Below are 22441 nucleotides of genomic sequence, written 5' to 3' on the forward strand. Positions count from 1 at the left end.
AGGCAAGGAGCGTGGGCTGAGCAGGGCCCCTTTATGAGGGAGCCTGACTTGGCCGGGAGCTCATTTGTCTACCGACCCTCAGCCTGGAAGAACTGGGGGTGTGAGCAGCCGACCTCAGCCTCCTCCACCATGCCGGTGGTACCCTGCCTTATGACCCATCGTTAAAGCTCAAGCTCCATCTGGGGCAAAGGAGGGGCTGGGGCCCGGGGGAGGGCTGAGTCCTGAGTGGGCTCCCCCGATCGCCCTGATGGAGGCCCCGCCAGGCAGCCTTCGAGGGCATACCTGAGGTTTGGCAGCCAGTCCCCAGGGCTGAGTCAGCAGGAAGGGATTCGGGACTTCCTAGGAAAAGCATCTTGGACTTCGAGGCGCCCCCAGCCCCCAGCCCACAGCCTCCCCAGGGCCACCGGATGGTGGGAGGTGCCACGTGCACCAGGCTGCGCCCGGTGTGCTTTGAGGGACTGAACTGCGGGGGTTTGTGGCGGGTCAGAATCAGCCCTGACTTGGGCGACCTGGGTGCCTGAAGGTTGAGTGTCCCCAAGTGCAGGGTGACAAAGGGCAGCTGTGGGTGTTGCTGCTCCACTGTACACAGGTGCTCTTGGCTGCCAGCGCCCTCGCAGGACCCTGCCTCGTAAGCCTGTGTGTCAGGGTTCATCCGCCCGGGCTGCTGTGAGGGTTGGCACAGTGACCAGCTAGGCTGTCACACCCAAAACAACCGGCAAATCCAGCCGTGTGCACTTGGCGGGGGGGGGGGGGGGGGGGGGGGCGGGGGGGATGACTGCATGTGGGGCTGCAATTAAGAGTGACAGTGTAGCTGAATGAGTGACAAGAAGGTGGCCTGGTGGTGTGGGAGGGAGTGTCTGGGGAGGACAGGGGCAGCGAGTGACCAGGACGGTGTGACCTCGGGACTGATGATAAGGACACTTGACTCCACGCGCCACATCCGCTGTTTGGCACGGCGCCTGTGACCCTGGGTAGGGCGGTGGATGTTTCCCTGCATGCATCCCCAAATGTCCTTGTCTGTTGCTCCCCTGGTCCCTGGGGTCTCCTCCCTCCTGCCTGCCCAGATCCCCCACCCCAGGCCCTGGGGTCTGGCCTCAGCTCCTGCCCTGGGAGGGGTTGTGCAGGAGGATGTTGGCGTTCAGCTGGACTGTTCCTTCTCTGCTGGCCTCCTGCCTCTGTTTCCACCATTAAAATGCAAGCATTCCTCCCACCTGACTGAAGCCAGTTCTCCCTGCCAGGCTGGCTCCAGTCTTTGGGGTCTGCGACTGGGTCATACCCAACTCTGAGGGCTGATGAGGGAGACAGATGGGGCTGGGGAAGTGGTGGGTCATGCCAGGGACACGAGGCCCAAGTGGAGGCGCCAGCAGTGTTCAGCCAAAACAGGAGGCAGCTGGAGGGGAAGGGGCGCTGGGCTGCAGGTTTGGACCCTGAAGGTCTGCCACGTGGGAGGGGGCAGACCCAGTTCCATAAAAGAAACACTTTTCAACACGCTGAATGCCGCCCCAGGTCTAGAGGAGTCTTTGTTATGAGAAACTGTGTGATCTTTCCCAGCTCCAGCACCTTCTGTGGCTCCCCATCACCCACCGGAGACTCTCCAGCTCCTTGCTTGGCATTCAAGGCTCTGTACACCTCCCCTGTGTGTCTCCCTTCTCCATGCCTGCCTGAGGTTTCCCTCCTCAGCCTTCACATGTACCTTTCCAGCTGCCTGGTATGCCCTTCCAGCCTTGCCCACCTGGCAAACTCCTAGACATCCTTCAAGACCCACTGCCTATGTCCTTTTCTCTGAGAAACATTGCCCTTCCCTTCAGCCTATGGTGTCCCCATTTGCTGTGTGACCCTGGGCAAGTCCCTTCAGCTGTGAAATGGGGGGTATGTGTGTGAAAAACCACCCTCCCTAAAAGAATATTTTGAGGCCCAAGACAATAAATATACATTAAATGCTCTCAAAGTGAGTTAGGGCTTGGGGGACAGGGAGGGCTTGTATCCAGTCACTGCTCAATGCATGTTCATTTTTATCTTCCTCCTCTTGGATTCTACAGGTCTAAGACTCTCTCGTGTTAAGCACTGTTCAAAGATTTTTCTCCCACTCGCAATACTAGGAATTTTAAGAACCCCTGGTTCTAAAATTATAAGTCTAAAATGTCGTAGGCGGGACCAAGGGCCTCCTTGTGCCCTGAGCTGATGCCAGGGTGGCTGGAGCTGGGGTCTCTGGGGGGAGCTTTATGCCCCCCACACCCCAAGCTGACGGGGTGTGGTCTGGCAGCCCCAGTTTTAGGGGGAGAGCAATGGATTTACCAGGAGGCGGATAGCAAACATTCCAGGAGGGGGCGGGGGACTCCTGGCTCGGAGGCTAGAATGGGGTCACAAGGCAGCGTCAAGAAGCACAGGGCTGTCAGCTCAGAGCCATGGCTTCCTTCTCTTGGAGCCTCAGTTTCCTCATCTGAATACTGGGGCCAAGTGCTGCCCTCTTGAAGAGTTGTTAGCAGGGATGAGGAGGCACTGGGGCCCCAGCCACCGTCCTGTGCCAAGCATTTTCTTGGGCTCTGCCCTCTGCCTGGAACAGTCTCCCTGGCCCTCTTCCCTCTAGGAGCCCCTGCTCACTCCTGGCCCAGCCGCAGCAGCTGGGGAGGGGGCCTCAGGATGACACCCACCCACCCCTGCCCCGCCATAGGGAAGGGGGGCCAGCTGCCTGCCCCAAACTCAGCTGCCCCAGGCCTGGCAGTGGCCGCGGCCCCAACACTTTCTCAATGAAAGGTATTTGGCAGTGGCGTCTGACACCTCATCACACCCAGCCTGGAAGCCAGCTTCTCCTGCCAGCTGCAGGGGGAACCCCCCCACTCCTGCTGCTCCCCAGGACCCCGACAGGCAGGCCCAGAGTCTGCATTGCCTTGGGCGGGGGCCTACCCCTCTGAGCTTCCCTCTCAGCTGAGGGTGTAGACACAGTAAGTCTGGATAAATGCTTATGCCCCTGGCTCCCAGGGGCCTCAAAGCATCTCCCCTCTCTTGTCCATCACAGCCTATCCAAGGAGAGGCTGGGGTACTGGCACCGGGGCCTCCAAACCTTGTCTCCAAGCACAGCCCTGGGGCCCACCCTCAGAGACTGGGGCTGATACCCTCGGGTTTGCCAGATTCTCCCAGACCCTCCAGGCCCCTAAGTCTGGCCCCTGGGCAGGGGAAGATGTTCCCATGAAAGGCATGGCCTGAGCAAAAGTGTGAGTGAGGGCTGGAGAGGCTGGGGGTTGTCGGATGGAGAGTTCTCCAGATGGACAAGAGCCAGCAGGCCATGTGGGCTGAGCACTGACTCCACAGGTGTGTCGGGGTCTGTGTGAACCTCTCTCCCCGCCAAGGCCAGGCCCTCTCCGGGCCCCCATTGTTGGCACAGAGGTGACACCTCTAAATGCTAGACAGGCAAATGGTAAGAGGGGCTGGAGGGGCAGGGGTGGGCAGGTGGGCGAGCGGGCGGGTGGGTGATAGAAGGGGAAGTGGGCGGCTGAGTGGGTGGGTGGGTGGGTGTGCAGAAGGCCTGAGCAGGCCCTGGAATAAGGGAATACCCCGCACTCCAACTCCCTGCCATCATCACCCTTTCCAGGGGCAATCAGCCAGGCACAGTGCTCCCCACTCCAGGCCCCCAGAAACGCCACATCGATGCCTTCCAGGGACCGACGTCTACAGGCCAAGGGAGTCTCACGCGTGTTCTTGAGGGGACTGCTGGGTCATCCAGGGAGCCCCCGCTCCTGCTGGGATTCACTCCAAGGCCCAAGCAGCCCTTTGCCTCTCCTTTTTGGGACCTCAATTTCTCTGTCTGGAAAGTGGGGGTGTGGTCAGAACAGCGCCTGCCCCATGGGGTGTCAGGACAACTTGCCTGGCCACGCGCACACAGAGCGCAAGCAAGTGATGGTTCTGCACCTCCAGACTGAGAGTCCTGGTGAGGTCAGAGGACTCAGGACCATGGCCTTGGGCAGCCAAATCACCATGTGGTCAAGGCATGGCCAGGCCTCAGCCGGGTGTGACCCAGGGCAGGGCAGCTGTGGCCCCGGTGGAAGAAGTCCAGGGAAGCCTCAGTTCCTGCCTCCTGGGGCAAGCGGCCCTGCCAGGGCCTCTCCCTGCCCACAGTAGCCCCTGGGCATGTGGCCAGATAGGAGCCACTGACCACAGCCAAGCAAGGAGGATAAGGCCAGGGCAGCCGCTGCTACTGTGTTTTGCAGTCAGGGCTGCACAAGCCTGGGCTGCTCATGAGTCGGCTCTGCACACACGTCGCAGATGCACTTCTGTGGGCATCGGTTGGGGCCCACGTGCCTGCCTGAGGAGTGTCCGGGGCTGCACGGGGGCCTGCAAGCCGCTTGCACACCCATGTCCGTATGTGCTTCAGGCCTGTTTCTGCCTGCCAAGGTGCACCTGGATCCAGCAGCCCCAGCCTCCATCCTTCTCTCCCCAAGACTGACACCAGGAGTTGGAAATGCAGCATCTTTAATTGAATCCCTGCCCCGACCCCCTGGGGAATCTCCAAGCACCAAACATATGAGAATTGTGCTCCCCAGCCCCAGAGCCAAGAAGCCTCTTCCCCAGACCTTCAATGGGCCATGTCCGGACCCCACACTCACACCTGTTATTATTTATTCAATAAATAACCCCAAGAACAAAACTCAGGGTAGAGGACCCAATAAAGCATCCAGCTCAGCACAGAAATCTGAAAGGGCAGATTATCTGAAATCAGGGTCAAAATATGAAATGAAATCAGAGCTGGCATGTGAGCTGGGAATGATCCCCTCTGGGCCTCAGTCGGTCACCCGCCCCGACCATCACCCCAGGATGCTGGCTTCCACAGTCAGGACAAACTCCATTTCACGTCACACAGCAACAACTATCTGCCTGCGTTTCCACCATCGGACCTGACTGAATTCTGGGCAGGGGAGGGAAGTACCCAGAAACCTGAAGAGGCTTCCCAAGGACAGAGGAGTCTGGAGCAGGGCAGAGGAGTGAGGCTGGGGCCCAGGGTCACTGCTGGACCCTGCCACGGCGGGTGCGGAGGGGACCTGAGGCTCGTGCCTGTGCCCGGGCCACCTCGCCCATCTCCCTGCGGATGTCACCAAGAGCTGCCGATGGGGACTCCAGCAGCCTCTGGAAGAGGCTCGGCCGGCCCTCTGGTGTCTCCCGGCACTGAAAGGTGACGGCTGTGCCAGCATCGGCCTTCATCTCCCTGGAGAAGCCATCAGAGGAGCCATCGAAGCAGCGGCCGATGGCAATCTCCTTGGCCAGCCTTGGGCTTTGGTCAGTGACTGTATAGACACCATAGTTGTGACCCAGAGGGTCCAGCGGGGCCAGCATGGAGAAGGCAGCCAGGTCATCAGCGGGTGCAGCAGGGGGGTGCCGGGTCAAGTAATCCTGCAAGAGTCCGTTGACCTCCACGCGCCGGCAGCTGCCCTGGGGCATGATGGTCACCAGCGTCCTGTCCACCTGACTCTGGTCGAACAGCATCCCGCTGCACTTGAACTCCACGCAGGCGGCAGATGTGCTAGGGCGCTGGGGGTCTCGGACACTCCGGTCATCCCGCAGACCGTAGAGCTGGCCCTGGGTCTGAGGGTGGCTGCCCCCCGAATTGTGGGAGCGGACCATGTATTCCTGGGGACCCTGGATCTTCACCTTGAGGAAGCAGGCCCTGAACTCCTGCGGGTTGGGCCACCACGCCAGGAGATCTCCAGTCCAGGAGGCCGGCACGCCCTCGCGGAAGGGGACCACGTTATACTCGTATTTTTCCATCTCCACGCGAGCAAAGCGGAAGTGGCTGGCGGTCACCGGGGCCTCCTGGCACTCCCGCAGGTTGCGCCACGGGTACACGGGGCCGTTGGCCTCGGTGGGGTCGCCGGACCTGGGTTTGGCGAGGTTGATGCGGAAGCCATTGCGTTTGAGGGAGGGGTCATCGTGGTCGGTGCGGCGGTAACCCAGCTTGTCTAGGTAGGGCTGGGCCACGCCCACGGTGGCCGGGAGGGGGCGGGGCCGGGAGGGGGCGGGCTCCAGCTCCTCCCCGCCCAGGGTGGCCGTGACCAGGGCGGTGTAGGCGTCTGGCCGGTCAGCATCGCAGAAGGCGGGGAGGCAGGCCCCGTTGGGACCAGTGACGGCGCTGTCGAAGCGGCCCCAGGCGCGGGGGTTGGCCGAGAAGCCGGGGGCAGGCTCCAGGTTGACCAGCGTGACCACCACGCCCTCCACCTGCTCGCTGGGGGTGAACTTTTCGTTGGCGTAGGCGCGCACCTTCACCAAGCAGCGGCGGCGCTCAGGCACGTCCAGGTTGAACAGACGCCGCTCCCGGATCTCCACGTTGCCCACCAGGAAGACCCGCTCCTCCCGGCGGACCCGTGAGGCCGCCGACCTCTCACGCTGGAAGCCGCTCTCCTCTTCCCACAAGCCCGTGTCAGGGTTCAGCGACCACAGCTTCAGGGCCTCCACGTGGCCGGCCATTCGGATCTGGCTGGCGGCCACACGCACGGCCACCGGCCCGGTCTGCAGCTGCTCTGCGGAGCCGGCAGCACGCAGGTCCACCGAGAACATGCCGTAGGTGCGCAGTGGAGCCAACTCCCCGTCACCGTCCACAAATCGCAGGTCACTGGGGGCGGCGGCCGCCGAGGTGACATTTCGGGGGTCCACGAATGTCACCCGGGCCTCCACAGCCCCTGCGTAGGGTTCACCATCAGCTCTGCGGAAGGCTCTCGGCGGGATGACCAGCTCGCCTAAGGGGGCTTCGTCCTCCATCTCCCCGAGGGATATCGTGTTGCTCTGGCTGGCATCTAAGATGACAGGGGCTTTCTTGCGCATGGCCTTGACCTCATGGTACACGCCCGCACCTCGAGGGTCAAAAGGCAGGACCCTGACAGTGTCCACGAACTGGCCACTGGGATCCACGAAAGTAATCACCGGCCGCTGAGTGGAAGGTGCCACCTCAATGGTGAAGTCACCCTGGTAGGATGTGAAGCCAATGGGCTCCTGGCCCAGGAGGATCCGAGCAAAGCGCAAGGGCTCCCTAGAGTCAGCGGCCACCACACGTCCCCGGATCAGCCCCCGAAGGGGCAGACATTTCCGGCAGCCACATTCAGCCACTATCTTGACTGGGAGGATGTAGCCAGAGCAGTGGATCTTCCTGCTCTCCAGGCGGTGCACTGAGCAGCAGCGGGAGCCTGCATCCCCACATCGGGGGCTCGAGCCTGCAGGGCTGGGGCAGAGGGTGTCAGGGCAAAGGCCCACGTCCAGGTAGATGGGGCCGCTGCCTGGCTGACCACAGTCGTCTGGAAGCTTGATCAGGTGTTCTCGGGGCTGGGGGTCACAGGCTGGCTGGCCTGGGGCTGTGGAGCAAGAAATAAGCCAGATCAGGGTAAGGGGGGGAACTCCATGGAGGCCAAGGTTGGGGGCCTAGATTGGGGTCAGAGGCTCAACCCGGGGGCTCAGTGGGAGCCTGGGATCCGACTGAGCAAGGTCAGAGATCAGTCTGAAGTTGGGCTTCCATTTAAAGTTGCGTTTTAGCTGGGGTTGGGGCTCAGTTTGGTGTCAGGGCTCGCTCAGGGTTGTGGGTAGGGTTGCTGAGGACGCTCACCAAGCACGGTGAGTTGGGCAGTGCCCGATCGCACGGCCCCGGCATCATTCCACGCTTTGCAGTGATAGGTGCCTGCCTGGTCTGGGTGAAGCCCATGCAGCTCCAGGTGGGTCCTGTACCTGTGCTTTCGCCTGTCCAGCAGGGTCCCGTTGTGGAACCTGGGTGGCGGGTGAGCAACACCATGAATGCCCTTGGCACGGGGGAGGGGCTGCATCCGTCCCGCCCCACGTGGAGCACAGGGAGGTTGCAGAGCAGCTTCCTCTGGGTCTCTGAGGCACCACACAGGCACTTGTGAGGCACTCACAAGTCTCTGAGTCTTCATGGGAAGCCCATTCCAACCCCAAAGCTGGGCGCGAGACCCTTGAGCATGGGGCAAGGCACTCACCAGGAGTATTTCTTGGGCATGGGGGTGCCCAAGGCTTTGCAGCAGAAGGTCACATTCTGGCCAGCCTCTTGAACTCGGGACTCAGGGTGCTTCACCAGGTAGGGCTTCTCTGGGGGCAGAGGCAGCAAAGGTCAGGGCCCTGCCCCATCCCAGCTTCTCCCAATGACCCTTCCCAAGAGCAGGGCCCCATCCTTTCCCTTACAGTGATGCCCTGTTTCACTTGGGCCTTTTCTGATGACCCTCCCCTCACTCAGGTTCACCTCACATCTGCTGGAGACTGTGCCCTTAATGCTTAATCTTAATGCTTCCCTTTGCAACTCCACCTGTCACCTCACATCTTCTCCAATGACCGTTACACCTTATTTCTTGCCCCATTGGCCTCACTGTGCATCACATCATCCCAAGTGCTTGGTGTCACCCTGAATTTCCTCCCCAGTTCCTCAGCCCCCTCATCCCTCTTGCCACGAGGCACTTACCCAACTTATTAAGGACAACAGTGACCACAGCAGAGTTGGAGCTCTTGGCCTGGGCCTGGGCCATGCCTGCAGGGAAGCCATCCATTTGGGCACTGACATTGGCTCGGCTGCTGGCACAGACTCCAGGCACCCAGAAGGTTCCGTGGGCATGGCTAGTAGCCATGGTGCCAGGCCAGTCTCGCAAGGAGACCCTGGCTGTGGCAGCGGACGCCCAGATGGGGTGACCACCGAGCCCAGAAGGATGTGGTCAGGGCACCCACAGGTGTTGGGACCACACCCTGGGGGAGGGGGGACACAGGAGGCAGAGAAGACTCTTGACCCCTTCCTGGGGAGGGCTTTCCTCTCTATCAGTCACTCAGCAAAGGTACTCAGACACCCTCCCCACCTTGTTCCCCTCAGAGAGTCCTCAGCATGGACCTGCTTGGAGCAGCCCTTGGTGTGAAGGACATGGGGCTGAGTGGTCAGGGCTGGGCCAAGGGGAGGGACTTGGGGTCCTGGTGTGAAGGAGATGCCCTGGAGGAGGGGACAGGATAGGTGACTCTTACAGGGCAGAGAGGCTCCTTCTAGCATGAGGGGAAATGTTCAGGCAGGGGCTGGGGGCCCAGCGAGGGGATGGGTCTTGGGCCCAGAACATCTCCCTCCCGTCACAATCCTGCGGTTTCGCCATAAAATGGAAAATTCCACTGGAAACTTCAGGGCAGAGGCACGGAGAAGGCAGAGCCAAGCAGAGTAGGGTGGGGATCCCACCACCCCATTGGCCACTGTGCTCCCCCACCCTGCTGCGCGCTCTGCTGGGGCAGTCTCCAGACCATGTTTGTGGAGACCAGGCCTGATTGGAATTTCCAGTCGCCTCCTGGCTGGCCTGGTGTCTGGCCCAGGGAGGGCCTGGGCATCGTGTCTGCCAGGGTGTGAGCGCATGTCCCCGTGGGCATGGGGGACGGGCGTGGCCTGCGAATGCCACGCGTGTGTGCACCCCGAGTGCGTGAGCCAGCTTCTGTGTGTATCCACGTCCACCAGGACATCCGCACACTCCAACAGGCACACAGAGGAAGCGTCTCCTCAGATCTGCCCATGACTGGACACGACCCCCATGGCGTCCACCCGTCCAGATGTACACATTTACCAATGCTCTTCGGGGGCCCGGAAGGGAAGGAAAAGCCAGTCTCCACGTGGTCCAAGTTCTGGTCGTCCAGGCTCCGCCCCTACACTCAGGCTCCGCCTCCTCCCTCCAGGCGCCGCCCCATCAGGCTCCGCCCCAACTAGCCCCTCTAGGTACTTCCCTCAACTGGCCCCGCCCCTACACCCAGGCCCCGCCTCTAACCCCACTATCTCCTCCAGGCCCCGCCCCTCCTACCTGGACATGGAGGCCTCACACACTTCTGCGCCTCCAGGGGACGCCCAGGACACGCATCCGCAGCGGGGCTTGGGCAGCGGCGGCGGCGCAAGCGACGGCCTGGCCCACAGCTCCCCGAACAGGGACCCCACGGGCCCCACGCACCCCACGTGACCTCTGGAGAGAGGGCAGGGATGGGGGCGTCAGGTAGAACCTGGAATTCTGTTGACAGTGTGGGACTGGAGGGTGCTCCCGTCACGTGCATCCGAGTCAGAGAGAAGTCCTGCCCACTGCCTCAATCGGTGCTCCCCCAGGCGCACCAGTCGAATGTGCAGTTGAGGTACCTTCCCGCCCTCGCCAAGATAAGCCCTGCTGTTCTCCCTGCGTCTCACACACATCTGGGGCTCAAAACACACCTCCACAGAACGGCCCTAGTTCTAAGGCCTAGCAAAAGAGGGCAGTGAGAGGGAGCTATGTTCCTGGGGGCCCCTTCCTGACCCCCACCTGGGCCCCGGCCATTCTTAGCCCCTCCCTTCCAAAGCCCCTCTCCTATCCGGTCCGGCCCTCTCCTGCGGCCTTGCTCCTAAAAGACCCCGCCTCTTCCTAGCCACGCCCTGCACCCCCCACCCCCCCACACACAACACCATCCTTTCAGGCCTCATCCACCTATGGCCAGTCCCCGCCGCTCCCTTAGCCCCGCCCTCACCGAGCGGGCAGCGGAAGCGCACGTGGTAGTTGGAGCAGCGGCGGCCTCGGGGCTGCTCGCGGTTGAGGCACCAGAAACCTCGCGTGGGGTTCAAGTGTACGCGCTCGCCGACGTCTGACGGCAGGGCCCAGTCTGTGGTGCGCGCCTCCAGCGCCAGCGGCAGCGGGCACACTCGCGCCGGCCCGTAATAGAAGCGGATCGCAGCCAGGCTCTCGAAGTCACCGTCGCCTCCCGGGTGGTCGACGTTGAACCAGGACGTCCACTCGCTGGCCTCTGCGGGCACCGCACGCGCTGGGACCCGGGCCTCAGCCGGTCGGGCCCCATCAGTTCATGCAGGAGCCCGGGCTGCGGCCTGCCCGCCCCCATCTGCGTGTTTAAGCCAGGTCCCCCTCCCCACAAAAGTGCATGGGCTAGCCCAGCCTGCCCAGATCCAGAGCCCTCGAGGGCAGAAGGAGCTGTAAAAGGATCAGGGGAGGTTGGATTGCGCTTGCACCGGCCCTAGTTCTGCTGCCCATTATCTGAGCTGGCCCATGAGTGCATGCTGAGATCTTGCCACTGTCTCACCAGCCCCCACTCAGAATTCAGAACCGTTGAGGTATAAGGAGATATAAAGGCAGCACGAGGAGCCAGGCCTGAGACCAGCTGTTCCACTGCCTAGCGGCCTCGCATCACTGCCAGCTGGGACCTTGCTCATTGCCCACTGAACCTATCAGGCAACCTCCGTTTCACGGAAGCCAGAGGTGGGAAGGGTCTGGTCTCTCACAGGTTAGCTTCTGTTTCCATCAACCCCGCAAGGGGCGCTCACTCCTTTCCTCATTCAAGAGCAAGTCAAATAGAACCTTCCTAGCTGGGAAGCTAGAGACTTGGGTTCCAGAACTCCTGTTTCCCTGACTGAACTGAGCTCGTTGTCTCACCGCCCCGCCCCGCCCCACCCTGGTTTCCTCCTGGACAAACAGCCTGGGCTCTCATCTCCCTGCTCCTAAAACTTAGACCTCTTGGGGCACCACTTCCAGGGGCTGCCATGCCCAGGGACCAGGACAGTCCTGGGCTCTTCACCCAGCTTGTATCCCCTCCTCACAAGACCCTACCAGCCAGAGCTCACACAGAGTCCACAGCAGAACGAGGACTCGGACCCAAGCTGGCTCACCTTCCCAGTCCTCCAGGGCTGGCGAGGGCTGGCCAGGATGCAGCAATGAACTTTCAAGGCCCCACGCAGTCACCATGGGCTCCTCAGGGGTGGTGGTGCCTGTCGAAGGGGTGAGGGGTAGGGGGAAGGACCTCTGTGAACTCCTGGTATGCAAAGTGCTGCCACGATCGTCCCCATTTCACAGAGGAGAAGCCAGAATCCAGCTCTGGCTGATCCCGAGAATTGCAGCACCCCCTCCTCCAGGAAGCCTCCCCATGACCTCCCCACCCCCAGTCTCCCACAGCCCCATCCCTCACTCTGACACAGCCCCTTAGGTTGGGGAAGTCTGTGTCCACTCTGCTCCCCAGACCCAGTTCTCCCACTGTGCTCAGTGGCCATGGGTTCAGTTGGCTGTGCCCCTCCCTGATGTCATATTGATCTGAATTTTCTTTCATCCGTTTGCTGACTGGAAGTCCCTCCCTCAGTCTACCTTTCATCCCTGCACTTGGGGCCCAAGCTGCCAGTGGGAAGTCCTTGGAATCTAGCCTGGCTTCTCCGGCCACGAGTTGTCTGAGATAGCTGGGCTGGGCAGTGACTTCAGACAAGTCCCTTCCCTCTTGGAGTCTCAGTCTCCCCATCTGAGAAATGGGCCCAGTTCCCCACTCCACTGAGTGTTCCAGAAATGGGAATTTCTTTTCTGAGTGCTGTGTGTGTGTGTGTGGAAGAGGGAAGGAGTTAGGTGAGAGGGGACAGCTCTGGCCCCTTCATACTGAGGCCAAGACTGGATGACTCAGGGTCCAAATGCTGTGGCTGAGATGGGCACCCTGCAGTCCTGAGAATCCAGAGGAGCCTGAAGTTCATAGCCACACTCCCGGTGCCCCTATCGTCCCTTGGAGGAGGGAAGACAGTGGATGAGATCCCCTCCTGCCCCAGGTGGTCCCAGAGCTCCATCTCTTCGTTGCCCCCTCACTCCACCCCCGAGGCTGGCAAAGGGAATGCAAGCCTGGGGAAGCAATTGGGTCCCTTGGTTCTGTCTCCAGGCTCCGGCTGCTTGCCACGCCCTCTGTCAGACGTTCGGCGCCTAGGGGGCTGGTCTGGGGTCTGGGGGCGCCTCACCTCGGGTCCCCGCCAGGTGCGCGGTGGCGACACAGAGGCAGAGCAGTATCTGCAGTGACGCCATGGCCAGGTCCGAAAGTCGGAGGGCGGGTCCCAGCTCCGCTGTGCACTCGGGTCGGACTCCCGCGGGTCTGGCGGCCGCTGGGGCTGTGGATGTGGGAGGGACGCGACCGCAGGCCACGCCCCGTCCAGGCCACTCCCCGTCCAAGCAACGCTCCCGGGCCCGAGGTGACTGCGGTGCGCAGACAACCTCTTTGGGTCGCCCCCCCTTAGTGCGTCCGGCTGTATGTCCGCCCTCGGGCTGGCCTGAGTCCCCTCGTCGCCGGCTGGAAGTCCCCTCCTTAGCACACCCTCTGTTCTCCACGTCGGGAAGTGCCTCCTGGAATCCAGCCTGAAGCTGTCCGAACCTTCAATGTTTAAGCCGCCCTTTAGGCGGCTAGAAATCCTCCATCGGGTCTAACTTCGATTCTGTTGGCTTTAGGCCACCCTGAGCAGCCTGGAAATCCCACCCTGAATCTACCCTCCACTCTTCTGGCTCGTTTTCTCCGAGGCCAGCGGGAAGTCCCATTTACGTCTGCCCTCCATCCCTCCCGCCTTGGGGCCACCAGGGGACCGGTGGGAAGTTCCTCCCTGAGCTTCCCCACCCCCGCGCCAGACCCCGCGCACAGAGGAGGCCCAGGCGAGGTGGCGGTGGTACGTGTGTTTATTGGCGCGGGCCCAAGCCGCGTGGGCACGGGTGGCTGTCAAAGCGCCGCGATGCAGTCGGTGCCCGTGTACCCCGGTAGGCGCAGAGCGAACTTTCGGCGCACGTCGTCGGGCACGAACCTGCCAGCCACGAAGTGGTGGCGCCCGGAGAAGCGGCCGGCGCATTGCTTGGGCGCCGCCAGCGATACGAGCACGTCGGGTCGTAGCCCGTCCTCGGCGTCGCCGCCGGTCTCTGGGTCCCAGCCTGAGGGAGGAAGGATGGGAGGCGGGGATCAGGAGCTGGAAGGGGTGCTGGCTCTCAGACAAGAGACCTGCCGCCCCATCACCCACTTCCCCTTCCCCATCAGACACAGCCTCTGCTCTGACCCGTGAGTTTGGTCAGACCTGCCTCCCATAAAACGGAGCCTCTGCCCTCAGGCCAGTTTCTCCCTGCTCCTTGGAGATGTTTCCCTCCTCCTCTGACCAGAGCTTCTGCCCTCATACTTGTCTACCTCTGCTCCCATCCTGCTGCCCAATCTTCCTCCTCCATCTGACTCAGCCTCTGCCTTCAGACGACCTCATTTCTACCTGCTGCCCTTTCCCAATCAGACCTATGCGTCTGCCTTCTGACCCGGCGTCTGTCTCTATACCTCCCTCCCTATCAATCCTGAGCTCCCCTACTTAAACTAAAGTCTCTTTCCACCCAGACCTCCCAGCCTCCTCCCAGATCCCCACTCTCTACTCAGGGGACAGACTTGCCACCATCCTCAGGCAAGCCTCCCCCATCAGACCTGTCTCTTTGCCCCAGGTTCTTGCCTCTGACAAGATGTGCCCCCCACCCCTCCCAACTTGAGCAGCCATCCTCCTCCCTCTGACTAGAGACTCTTCCCTCTGACCTGACATCCCTGCCTTCACCTTCAGACTAGATCTTGCCTTTTGACTTGGCAGCACCCTGCCCCCTCCCTCATTGGGTTGTAGCCTCTGCCATCCCTGAAATGAGCCTCCACCTTCAGACTAGGGGCTTTGCCTTCTCTCCTCCCTCTGACCTGTCTGGGGCCACTAACTAAAAGCCTCCTCCCTCTGACTTTAATCCTTCCTTCTCTGACCCTGGCCTCCACCCTCAGACTAGGGGCCACTAATAATCCCTCCTGACCTAACAGGGAGACCCTCTCTGTCCAAGGCTATCCGTTCAGACATGAGCTTGCAGTCTGTCCCCTCAGACCACCTCCTCCCTTAGACACCACCCCCAGCTCTGTGGCATCCTGCTGGTATGACCCCGGGGTCTTGTAATCCGGGTGGTGTCCCCCTGAGTCTGGCCAACCCCACGGAGGGTCTGGCTGGCCAGCAGCTGTTTGTTTCGTTCTGCCCATTGCCTAATGGCTCCAACAGGCCTGGGGCGGTGGCCAGGATGAGCGGGGCCTTTGCCGAGTGAGCTCACGTCTGCCCCGGGTGACTGGGCCAGGGTGGGCAGCGGGCACACTGTGCTGGGTGTAGGGGGAGGGGACCCAGGGTCACATGGGCACCAGCCTGGGTATTCCCCATCCGAGGGATGGACATGACCCTCAGCCTCACCCAGAGTGCAGGATCCATCCATGCTGGGGAAACTGAGGCTCAGAGTGGGCAGACAGGCTGGGACCACCAGAAGCCAGGGTACAGGGGCCTCCACCCAAGCCCTCCAGGTCCTCATGCCCCCCGCTCCACCTGACATGCCTGAGGGAATGTCCAGGCTCACGAGGGGGATGGACAGTAGCTTGAGCGTGGCCAGCGCACGCATGCAGGGGCCTCCGACCTTGCCCGGCTCCACACCGGGGCCCAGCACAGCATCCACCACCAGCCTGTAGGCGTCGTTGATGAGCCGGACCTGGAAGGGCAGGCAGGGTCAGGGGTCGATCTTGGGGCACTGTCCCCCACCAACCCCCTCAGTTGCCACCCGAGCTGACCTCCGTGGGCAGATAGGACAGGAAGGGGATGTCCATCTTCTCACACTGGGTAGTCAGGTCGCGGTGCAGTGGGTCCAGTGAGCGAGTGGGGTAGAAGATGGTTGGTTCGTACTCCTGCGGGGAGTGGGAAGGGGTCAGCACTGGGGCCCTCCCAGGCTCCCCACTGGGCCTCTGCCCCCAGATCTGGGTACCAGGCAGCAGACACTGCCTGGCACAAGCACTGGGCATATTCTGTAACCTGACATGCCTCATCCTCCCCCTGGGACACTAATAAGAGGAGGAAGCAATTGTTTTTCAAGGATGGGTTGGGAGTGTGACCCTGGGAGGCCAAGGAAATCCTTGCTACTCACAAACACCCGCAGGTGCCGGGCACAGACCAGCCCCACTGCCCCATTCTGCTCCGGGCCGCACACGACTAGCACCGTCCTCTGCTTCCGGGAGTGGGCAGGCAAAGGGAACACCTGGCAGGGGCACAGCAAAGGCAAAGGCATGGCGTTCGGAACTTCTCCTTACTCCAGTGGGGAAACTGAGGCCTGGAGTAGAGGATGGGATAGGGCTTGGGCCTGGAGGCAAGAGGACAGGACAGGAGGAGAGGGGCCAGGGCCTCTGGGGGCCTCAGTTTCCTTGTTGGAGACCCAGAGTCCTTGCCTCAGGCTCTGCCAAGCCCAAGCAGAAAAACGTGCCTCCTGCCACGACCCGAGCCCAGACTGCGGTTTGTTTATTCTCGGCCTGAGTTGCAGACATTCTTCCACCTTTTTCCACTGCAGTGGCTGCCCCTCCCCCCGCTCATGTTTCCAGGCCTCCGTCCCTCCTTCCCTCCCGGAGGCCCCAAAGCTGGGGGCAGTAGGGGAGGGGGGTATTTTTCCAACGCGCCATACCCTGTCTCTCTCCGTCCGTCCCTCTCCGTTGGCCTCTGTCTTCACCTCCCTGTCTTTCTCTCTGTATCTCTCAGACTCTCTACGTGTCTCTCCTCAGATGAGACGTGTCTCTCGTTTCTGTCTTCGCCTCTGTGTCTTTCTCTCGGTCTCTGTATCTCTCAGACTCTCCTCTGTGTCTCTGTGTATCTCCCTCTCTTTTAACGCAGAAGCTAAGAGTCTCAGCCCTACCCTGACTCTCTGCTTGGCCTCAGCTCACTCTCCTTCCCCAGCCTTTATCAAATGGGAGTAACAATGGCTCCGACAGGCTTGTGGGGTCTCTACCAGGCCCAGGGTGGCTCCAGGGGGCCCAACTATAACCTCCAACCACACAGAGGGAAAGTTATTTCCTTTTTGAGTCTCCTCCCCAGGGCCTCAGCAACGTCCTGACCCAACCTGGTCCTACCTATGACCCCACCACGCCATGCCCAGAGCCCCAGACCCGCAACCAAGTCGGGGAGAGTGATAACGTCCAGCTGGCTAGGACCGAGGGGCCTCTGGACAAACACAGAGCTTTCAGCGCAAAAACTGGATGGTTGGTCATCAATGGCCAGGCGTGAGTTTACTACACTGAGTTTGCTTTTGTGGCTTTGATTTTCATTGTTCTCTTTTCCTCTGAGCATCTCACTCAGGATCTGTTTCACTTGGAACTAGCAACATTTAAGTTAAAAGACAATTGAGTCCACATAAAGAAAGATACTAAGTTTTTAAAAAAATATACAGTGGTAATAAGAAGAGGAGGAAGAAGGGGAGGAAGAGGAAAAGGGTTACCTGCTGGAGCCCTGACTCAATCAGGCACTTTTCTAAGGCATTTGTGTTTATTAATTGGTGTCAGTTTATTACCCTTTTTCAGAGGAGGAAACTGAGGCCCAGCGTGGTTTGGCAACATGACACAAAACACTGGACAGTAGTATCGTCATTGCTATTATTCTTGCATCTCTTGCAGGCACCTCGAGGCCTGGGGGTTTGCTCCAGAGCCAAACATAGCTCTACTTCCAACCCCCCAGGGCCCTGTGCAGACCCTTCCCCACCTCTGGGCCTCAGTTCCCCCACCTGTGGCTGGGAGTTGTTTGCGGGTGCTCAGACTTCAGGAACTGACGTCCCCTCTGCTCAAGACCCAGGAGGTGGCAGAGGCAGGCAGTCAAGGGCCCCAGACCCATCTCTGTGGTTGCCTCCACGTTTGTGGGGACCCCCGTCTCTGTCCTGACGCTCATCAACACCCTGGCCTGGGCCAGTGATGATCCTCTCTGGACCTCAGTTTCCCCATCTGAGTGATGGGCTGGGGTGGCCCCAAGCAAAGAGGGGCTTCTTGAGGGCAGAAATGACCATCCTGGCCATGGGGGTCATGCAGCTAGGCCTCCACTCTGGTGGGCTGGCCATCTGGTTGGGGTCAAGGTTGAGAATCAAGGGTCAGGTACCTTGGTCACAGCCACGGCACTAGCATGGCCGCACCACTCCACCAGCTGCTGCCGCCCGAAGCGATAATCTTCTAGCAGCTCCCGCTCCAGGGCAGCTGCCTCCGCTGTGCTGGGGGTCAGAGTGGGGAGAGATGCTCAGAGACACAGAGAGATGGAAAGACTTAGAGACAGAGACTCAGCTGGAGCCAGAAATGTGCCACCAGTGTTCCGAGCCAGGCCCGGATGCCACCCCCACCCCGTGCCCAGAGCCGAAGACCCTTCCTCAGTTTCCTCATCCATCGCGCACACCGTTGAACGGAAGTCTGGAAGGCGGCGGGAGTTTTGAGCACAAGCCTGAGGCGCGGGAGCCCCCTGGTGGTAGAAGAAGTGCATGGCAGTGCATGTTGGTTCTATTGCCCCAAAGCATGGGATATAGAGCCTCACCCAGATGCCCCCAGCCCCCAAGGCAAGAGGAACCCAGAGGGGGGAATAGAGCATGAAGGACTTAGTTGTTGGGGGTGACGCGTGGATTTCAGGCAGTGAAAACCACTGAAAGGATTCTAGGACACTGGAGGTTAACTGGACTGGGGGTGCCTGGGGGAGGTGGGTTTTAAAGGCAGCAGAGTTTTGTTTTGTTTTGCTTTGTTTTTTTGGCCACGTTGGGTGTTCGTTGCTGCGCAAGGGCTTTCTCTAGTTGCGGCGAGCAGGGGCTACTCTTCATTGCGGTGTGCAGGCTCCTCATTGCGGTGGCTTCTCTTGTTGCCGAGCACGGGCTCTAGGCGCGGGGGCTTCAGTAGTTGTGGCGCACGGGCTTAGTTGCTCCGCAGCATGCGGGATCTTCCCGGACCAGGGCCCGAACCCGTGTGCCCTGCGTTGGCAAGCAGATTCTTAACCACTGCGCCACCAGGGAAGTCCAAGGCAGCAGAGTTTGATGGCTCACATGGGGAGGTGGATGTGGCGCCTGCAGCTATGAGACTCAGTGGTGATCCCTCTTCAGGGACAGTGATAAAATTCAATAATTGTGGCCAGAGAAATGGAGCCAAAGTGCCTGAGGTGAAGCTCAGCCCCCAGCTCAGTGAGTGACTGAGGTCCATCTCATCTCTCTGAGCCTTGCTTCCTCCTTTGCAAAAGAGAAGGCAGGACAGGCTAATTTTCTAGGTCCAGTGCAAAATGCAAATGTGGGGCCCCTTGATCAATACTTATTAAGAATTTTAAGATGGTGATGGCAGAGCATTAAATCAAGTGTTGGGCCCTTCTAAGAGCAGGGCCCAAGCTGGCCTTGGTCTGGGCTTGGTGGCTACAGAGAGGAAGAGCTGGCTGGCATTGAGGACTGGAAGACGTTCCCCACTCCAGAATCAGGGGCTGGAGCAGCTGGGCAGGGTCTATAGCCTGATGCCAGCTTCCCGTAGCCAGGACCCCTTCCAGCTGGGGAACGGCACTTGCCCCCAGCTCAGCACACCCTAGAGTGTAATGATAATAATAATAATTGTTATTATGATAATTATTATCATTATTATTATTATTGTAAAAGGACCAGGCCCAGAAGAGTTGGAAGAACATATAACAACTCAGATAAATCAAATGGTTTGCCCAGAGTCATGTAGGAAGCAAGTTGGAAAACTGAGCCTTCTACCCTTGGTGTCTGTCTCCAGAGCCACGGATAGAGTGTGAGCAAAGCAGAGGGAGACCTACAGATGCGCAGAGGTTTGTTGGGATGAATCCTGAGGTTCCTTTTTTTGATTCTGTGAGCAGGAGACCACAACCTTCTAGCCAATTGTGCAGTGTGACCAGGCCAGGCAGCAGGAGGGGTGGAGGTGGGAAGCAAGCATTGCTATGCAACGGGGAGTCAGGGAGGGCTTACTGGAGGAGCTGGCCTGGAGTGCTGTGGGAGGTAATCCAGGTGGCAAGAACAGTGAGGGCCAAGGACCTGTGGTGGAAATGAACTTGGCAGGTTCAAGGGACAGAAGAGAGGCAGAGAGAGCGAGGCTGAGAAACTTGGTCAGAAAGATACTTCAGGGTCCCACACAGATGCGGAAGATGGAGGCTTAGGGCATGGTGACATGCCTTGTCACCCCAGCGAGCAGAGCCAGATTCAACTCCCAGGTGTCTGCGGCTGATGCTGTAGGAGGTTGAAGGACTGGGTGGGGAAACAGAGCTCATGGTGGGGCCAGATGAAGAGCGCCCCCAGGACAGCCCGGCCCAGCTCCCGGGAAAGAACGTCGAAGGCGCGTTAAGAATGTGGCAGGGCTTCCCTGGTGGCGCAGTGGTTAAGAATCCGCCTGCCAGTGCAGGGGACACGGGTTCGAGCCCTGGTCCGGGAAGATCCCACATGCCACGGAGCAACTAAGCCCGTGTGCCACAACTACTGAGCCTGAGCTCTAGAGCCCGCGAGCCACAACTACTGAAACCCGCGCACCTAGAGCCCGTGCTCCGCAATGAGAAGCCACCGCAATGAGAAGCCCACACACCTCCACGAAGAGTAGCCCCCGCTCACCGCAACTAGAGAAAGCCCGCGAGCAGCAACAAAGACCCAGCACAGGCAGGCAGGCAGGAAGAATATGGCTCATTCCTCTATCTTCATCTTGTGACAGCTCTGTTGCCCCCGCAGGAGGGCTGGGGGAGGATCATCCATTGCTCCTCTTCTTTCTCTGTTCCAAAGCTTTGGCCTCTGGCCTCCACTTGGAACCTTATCTTCCTGCCTAACCGGTCACTGGAGAGATAACCAGGACTCCACAGGCAGAGGGCAGTCCAGGCTTAGGAGCCTGAGGGTAGGGGCAGCAGCTGCTCTGGGCAGGGGAGGGGATAGGGCAGAACTGTTATGGGACTGGGGAGCGGTGCTCAGTTTATGAGGGTGCCTCTTGCTTCTCCCAACCTCAGCCCCCAGATGAGAGGAGCTGTGAGGCCCCGCGATTTGCCCACCAGCCCCAGAAGGGGCAAAATGCTCCAGGAGGGGGCTTTTTAGAGATGAAGCTCTGAGGCTAAGGTGCCTGTGCCACACGCTCCCTGCTTTCTCAGCTCCATCTGCTTCTCTCCACCCTCGTGCCTCTGCCCACCAGCCCTTCATCATTGCTCACCTGGCTGCCGACTGCAGTCACATTCCCCCAAACTCAACACAAGCTGAGGGGGCTTTGAAAACTTGAACACCAGATTTCACCACCCCGTCCCAAACCTTCTTATGGGTCCCCAGTATTCAGAGAATATTCAAATTCCTCACCTTACTTACAGGCCCCCCACTATGTCTCCCATCTCAGCCTCCTCTCCCCGTGTTCCACTCCCACCCAACACACAGCACCCCATCACTCCTTAGTTGGCATCTGAGGGCCCCCCATCCCCCACACCAGGTGAAGTCACAGCTCCAGCTTCTAGAACATTTTCTTCCCCCTGCCTAGCATGTGCTGGGTCTCTCGCTGAGTCTGGACATCAGCCAGTCGCTCCACAGTATCTGCCTTGAGAAGAGGGGCTGAGTGGACAGTGGGCAGGTAGCCGCACAAAGGACTGTGGGGTCTGGTTTACAGTGAGGTCTACAGCCCTGCTTGGGGTCCCATGTCACAAGCGCTTAGAGAAGGACACAAGAGGATGACTTAGGACAAGGTGGAAGGCACAACCACAGCTGCCAGCTCCAGACCCCAAATTCATCAGCCCGCTGGCAAGTGGCCTATGTATTTAACAATCACTTTAGCCCTAGGGCAGCCAGTGGCTTCCCTCCCCAGGCTTCAGTTTTCTCCTCTGAACAAGGGGTTAGTAGCAGGTGCACCATCAAGGAGTGTGTGAGCATCTGAGGGGCTAAAAGAGCTCAGCTCTTCCTGGATGGGGGACAAGGGGCATGGGCTCCAGGGTCCCTGGGAAAGATGGAAAGGGGAGGCGGGCCCTGCTTAGGCTGTGGGTAACGGGGGAGCGACCAGTGGTGCTGATGAGTAATTCATGAGGGGCGGGCCTGCTGCAGATGCCGTTTCCCTGGCAACACAGCTTTGGAGGTGTTGGCAGCCGCAGGCTTAGTCTCTCCAGTGAAATGCGGGATGGGCCTGGGATTCTCCCCGCCCCCCATCCCGGCCATGCCGTTGCCTCTGATCTACAGCCCCTGGTCCCCCAGGCCCTCTTCCAGCCATGCCCCAGCCTCCCGTCCCTCTCCCCGGCTGACCTGAGGAAACACCGCTCCTCGGGCGCCTCCGCTAGGTCCGGGCCAGCCGCGCTGCTCATGGCGGAGGTGATCTGTGGTGATCTGTGCGCACAGGCAGCCACCACCACCACAGCCTTTTAAGTGCATCCCTGGGCAGAGGGGGCGTCCTCTCTCCTCCCACCCACCCTGTGTCCGCCAATCAGGAGACGCCGCGAAGGCGCTGCGCACAGCCGTTGGTCGGTAGGTGCAAGTGGACTTAACCCCACTGCGCCAGCAATGCAGCTGCCTCAGAGGATGGCGGGAATCCCAGAGTTGCGAATATTGGCAGGAAAACAAAGTCTGGAGGGGCAGCGATGGGCCGGTTACCCCTGCTATGGGATCCTGGCCTGGGAGCGAGGGGACCCGCCTCTGCTGCGCCCCTCTCCACCCCGGTGCTCTCCTATGCAGGTCACCCACCCACCCCGTACCCAGGTGGAGAAGCCCCCCAGTCTGAAGGGGTTGGCTGCTGACAAGCAGGGTTTCAACAAAGGTAGGAAAAAGTCCAGGCATATTTGGTAGCCGATGCTGAAGGGTGATCCAGGGGCCATCCCATTGGCATCTTCTGCTTAGTCCCTGCACCTCCTGTGACACCCCGTAGCCCCCAACCCCCAATCACTCAGTCCCTAGGA

The 22441-nt window shown here is 60.2% G+C and overlaps 2 protein-coding genes across 4 annotated transcripts; both read right to left on the bottom strand.

The window, feature by feature from the left end:
* Positions 1 to 4450: 4450 nt before the first annotated feature.
* Positions 4451 to 12840, bottom strand: CILP2 (cartilage intermediate layer protein 2). 3 transcript variants are annotated; one of them, XM_068534716.1, is made up of 8 exons: positions 12722 to 12840; positions 11627 to 11725; positions 10480 to 10752; positions 9795 to 9950; positions 8441 to 8506; positions 7965 to 8073; positions 7580 to 7737; positions 4451 to 7331 (listed from the first exon to the last, which is right to left on the bottom strand). In XM_068534716.1, the coding sequence occupies exons 1-8, from the start codon at positions 12783 to 12785 to the stop codon at positions 4996 to 4998; spliced, it is 3261 nt and encodes a 1086-aa protein (XP_068390817.1). In that variant the 5' UTR covers positions 12786 to 12840; the 3' UTR covers positions 4451 to 4995. The 3 variants fall into 3 exon arrangements, with proteins under 3 accessions (XP_068390817.1, XP_068390818.1, XP_068390819.1); XM_068534717.1 differs by lacking the exon at positions 8441 to 8506; XM_068534718.1 differs by lacking the exons at positions 8441 to 8506; positions 9795 to 9950.
* Positions 12841 to 13464: 624 nt separating this feature from the next.
* Positions 13465 to 21868, bottom strand: YJEFN3 (YjeF N-terminal domain containing 3). Its single transcript, XM_068536639.1, has 6 exons — positions 21795 to 21868; positions 17678 to 17786; positions 15696 to 15806; positions 15346 to 15459; positions 15116 to 15266; positions 13465 to 13670 (listed from the first exon to the last, which is right to left on the bottom strand). Exons 1-6 carry the CDS (start codon positions 21851 to 21853, stop codon positions 13465 to 13467), a joined length of 750 nt encoding a protein of 249 aa, XP_068392740.1. The 5' UTR covers positions 21854 to 21868.
* Between the last annotated feature and the right edge of the window lie 573 nt (positions 21869 to 22441).

This window comes from Eschrichtius robustus, chromosome 2, assembly GCF_028021215.1.
Source record: "Eschrichtius robustus isolate mEscRob2 chromosome 2, mEscRob2.pri, whole genome shotgun sequence".
Lineage (NCBI taxonomy): Eukaryota > Metazoa > Chordata > Mammalia > Artiodactyla > Eschrichtiidae > Eschrichtius > Eschrichtius robustus.

Bases quoted from the DNA above. Each gene is read 5' to 3' on its own strand.
- CILP2 (XM_068534716.1), bottom strand. From the start codon at position 12,785: ATGGCGTCACTGCAGATACTGCTCTGCCTCTGTGTCGCCACCGCGCAC. The intron at 8,074-8,440 runs GTAAGTGCCTCG...CTCTGCCCCCAG, and splicing joins TGTTGTCCTTAATAAGTTGG to AGAAGCCCTACCTGGTGAAG. The intron at 7,738-7,964 runs GTGAGTGCCTTG...CCCGCCACCCAG, and splicing joins ATGCCCAAGAAATACTCCTG to GTTCCACAACGGGACCCTGC.
- YJEFN3 (XM_068536639.1), bottom strand. From the start codon at position 21,853: ATGAGCAGCGCGGCTGGCCCGGACCTAGCGGAGGCGCCCGAGGAGCGG. The intron at 17,787-21,794 runs GTCAGCCGGGGA...TCTGACCCCCAG, and splicing joins GAGGAGCGGTGTTTCCTCAG to CACAGCGGAGGCAGCTGCCC. The intron at 15,807-17,677 runs GTACCTGACCCT...TGCCCCTGCCAG, and splicing joins GTGCCGTGGCTGTGACCAAG to GTGTTCCCTTTGCCTGCCCA.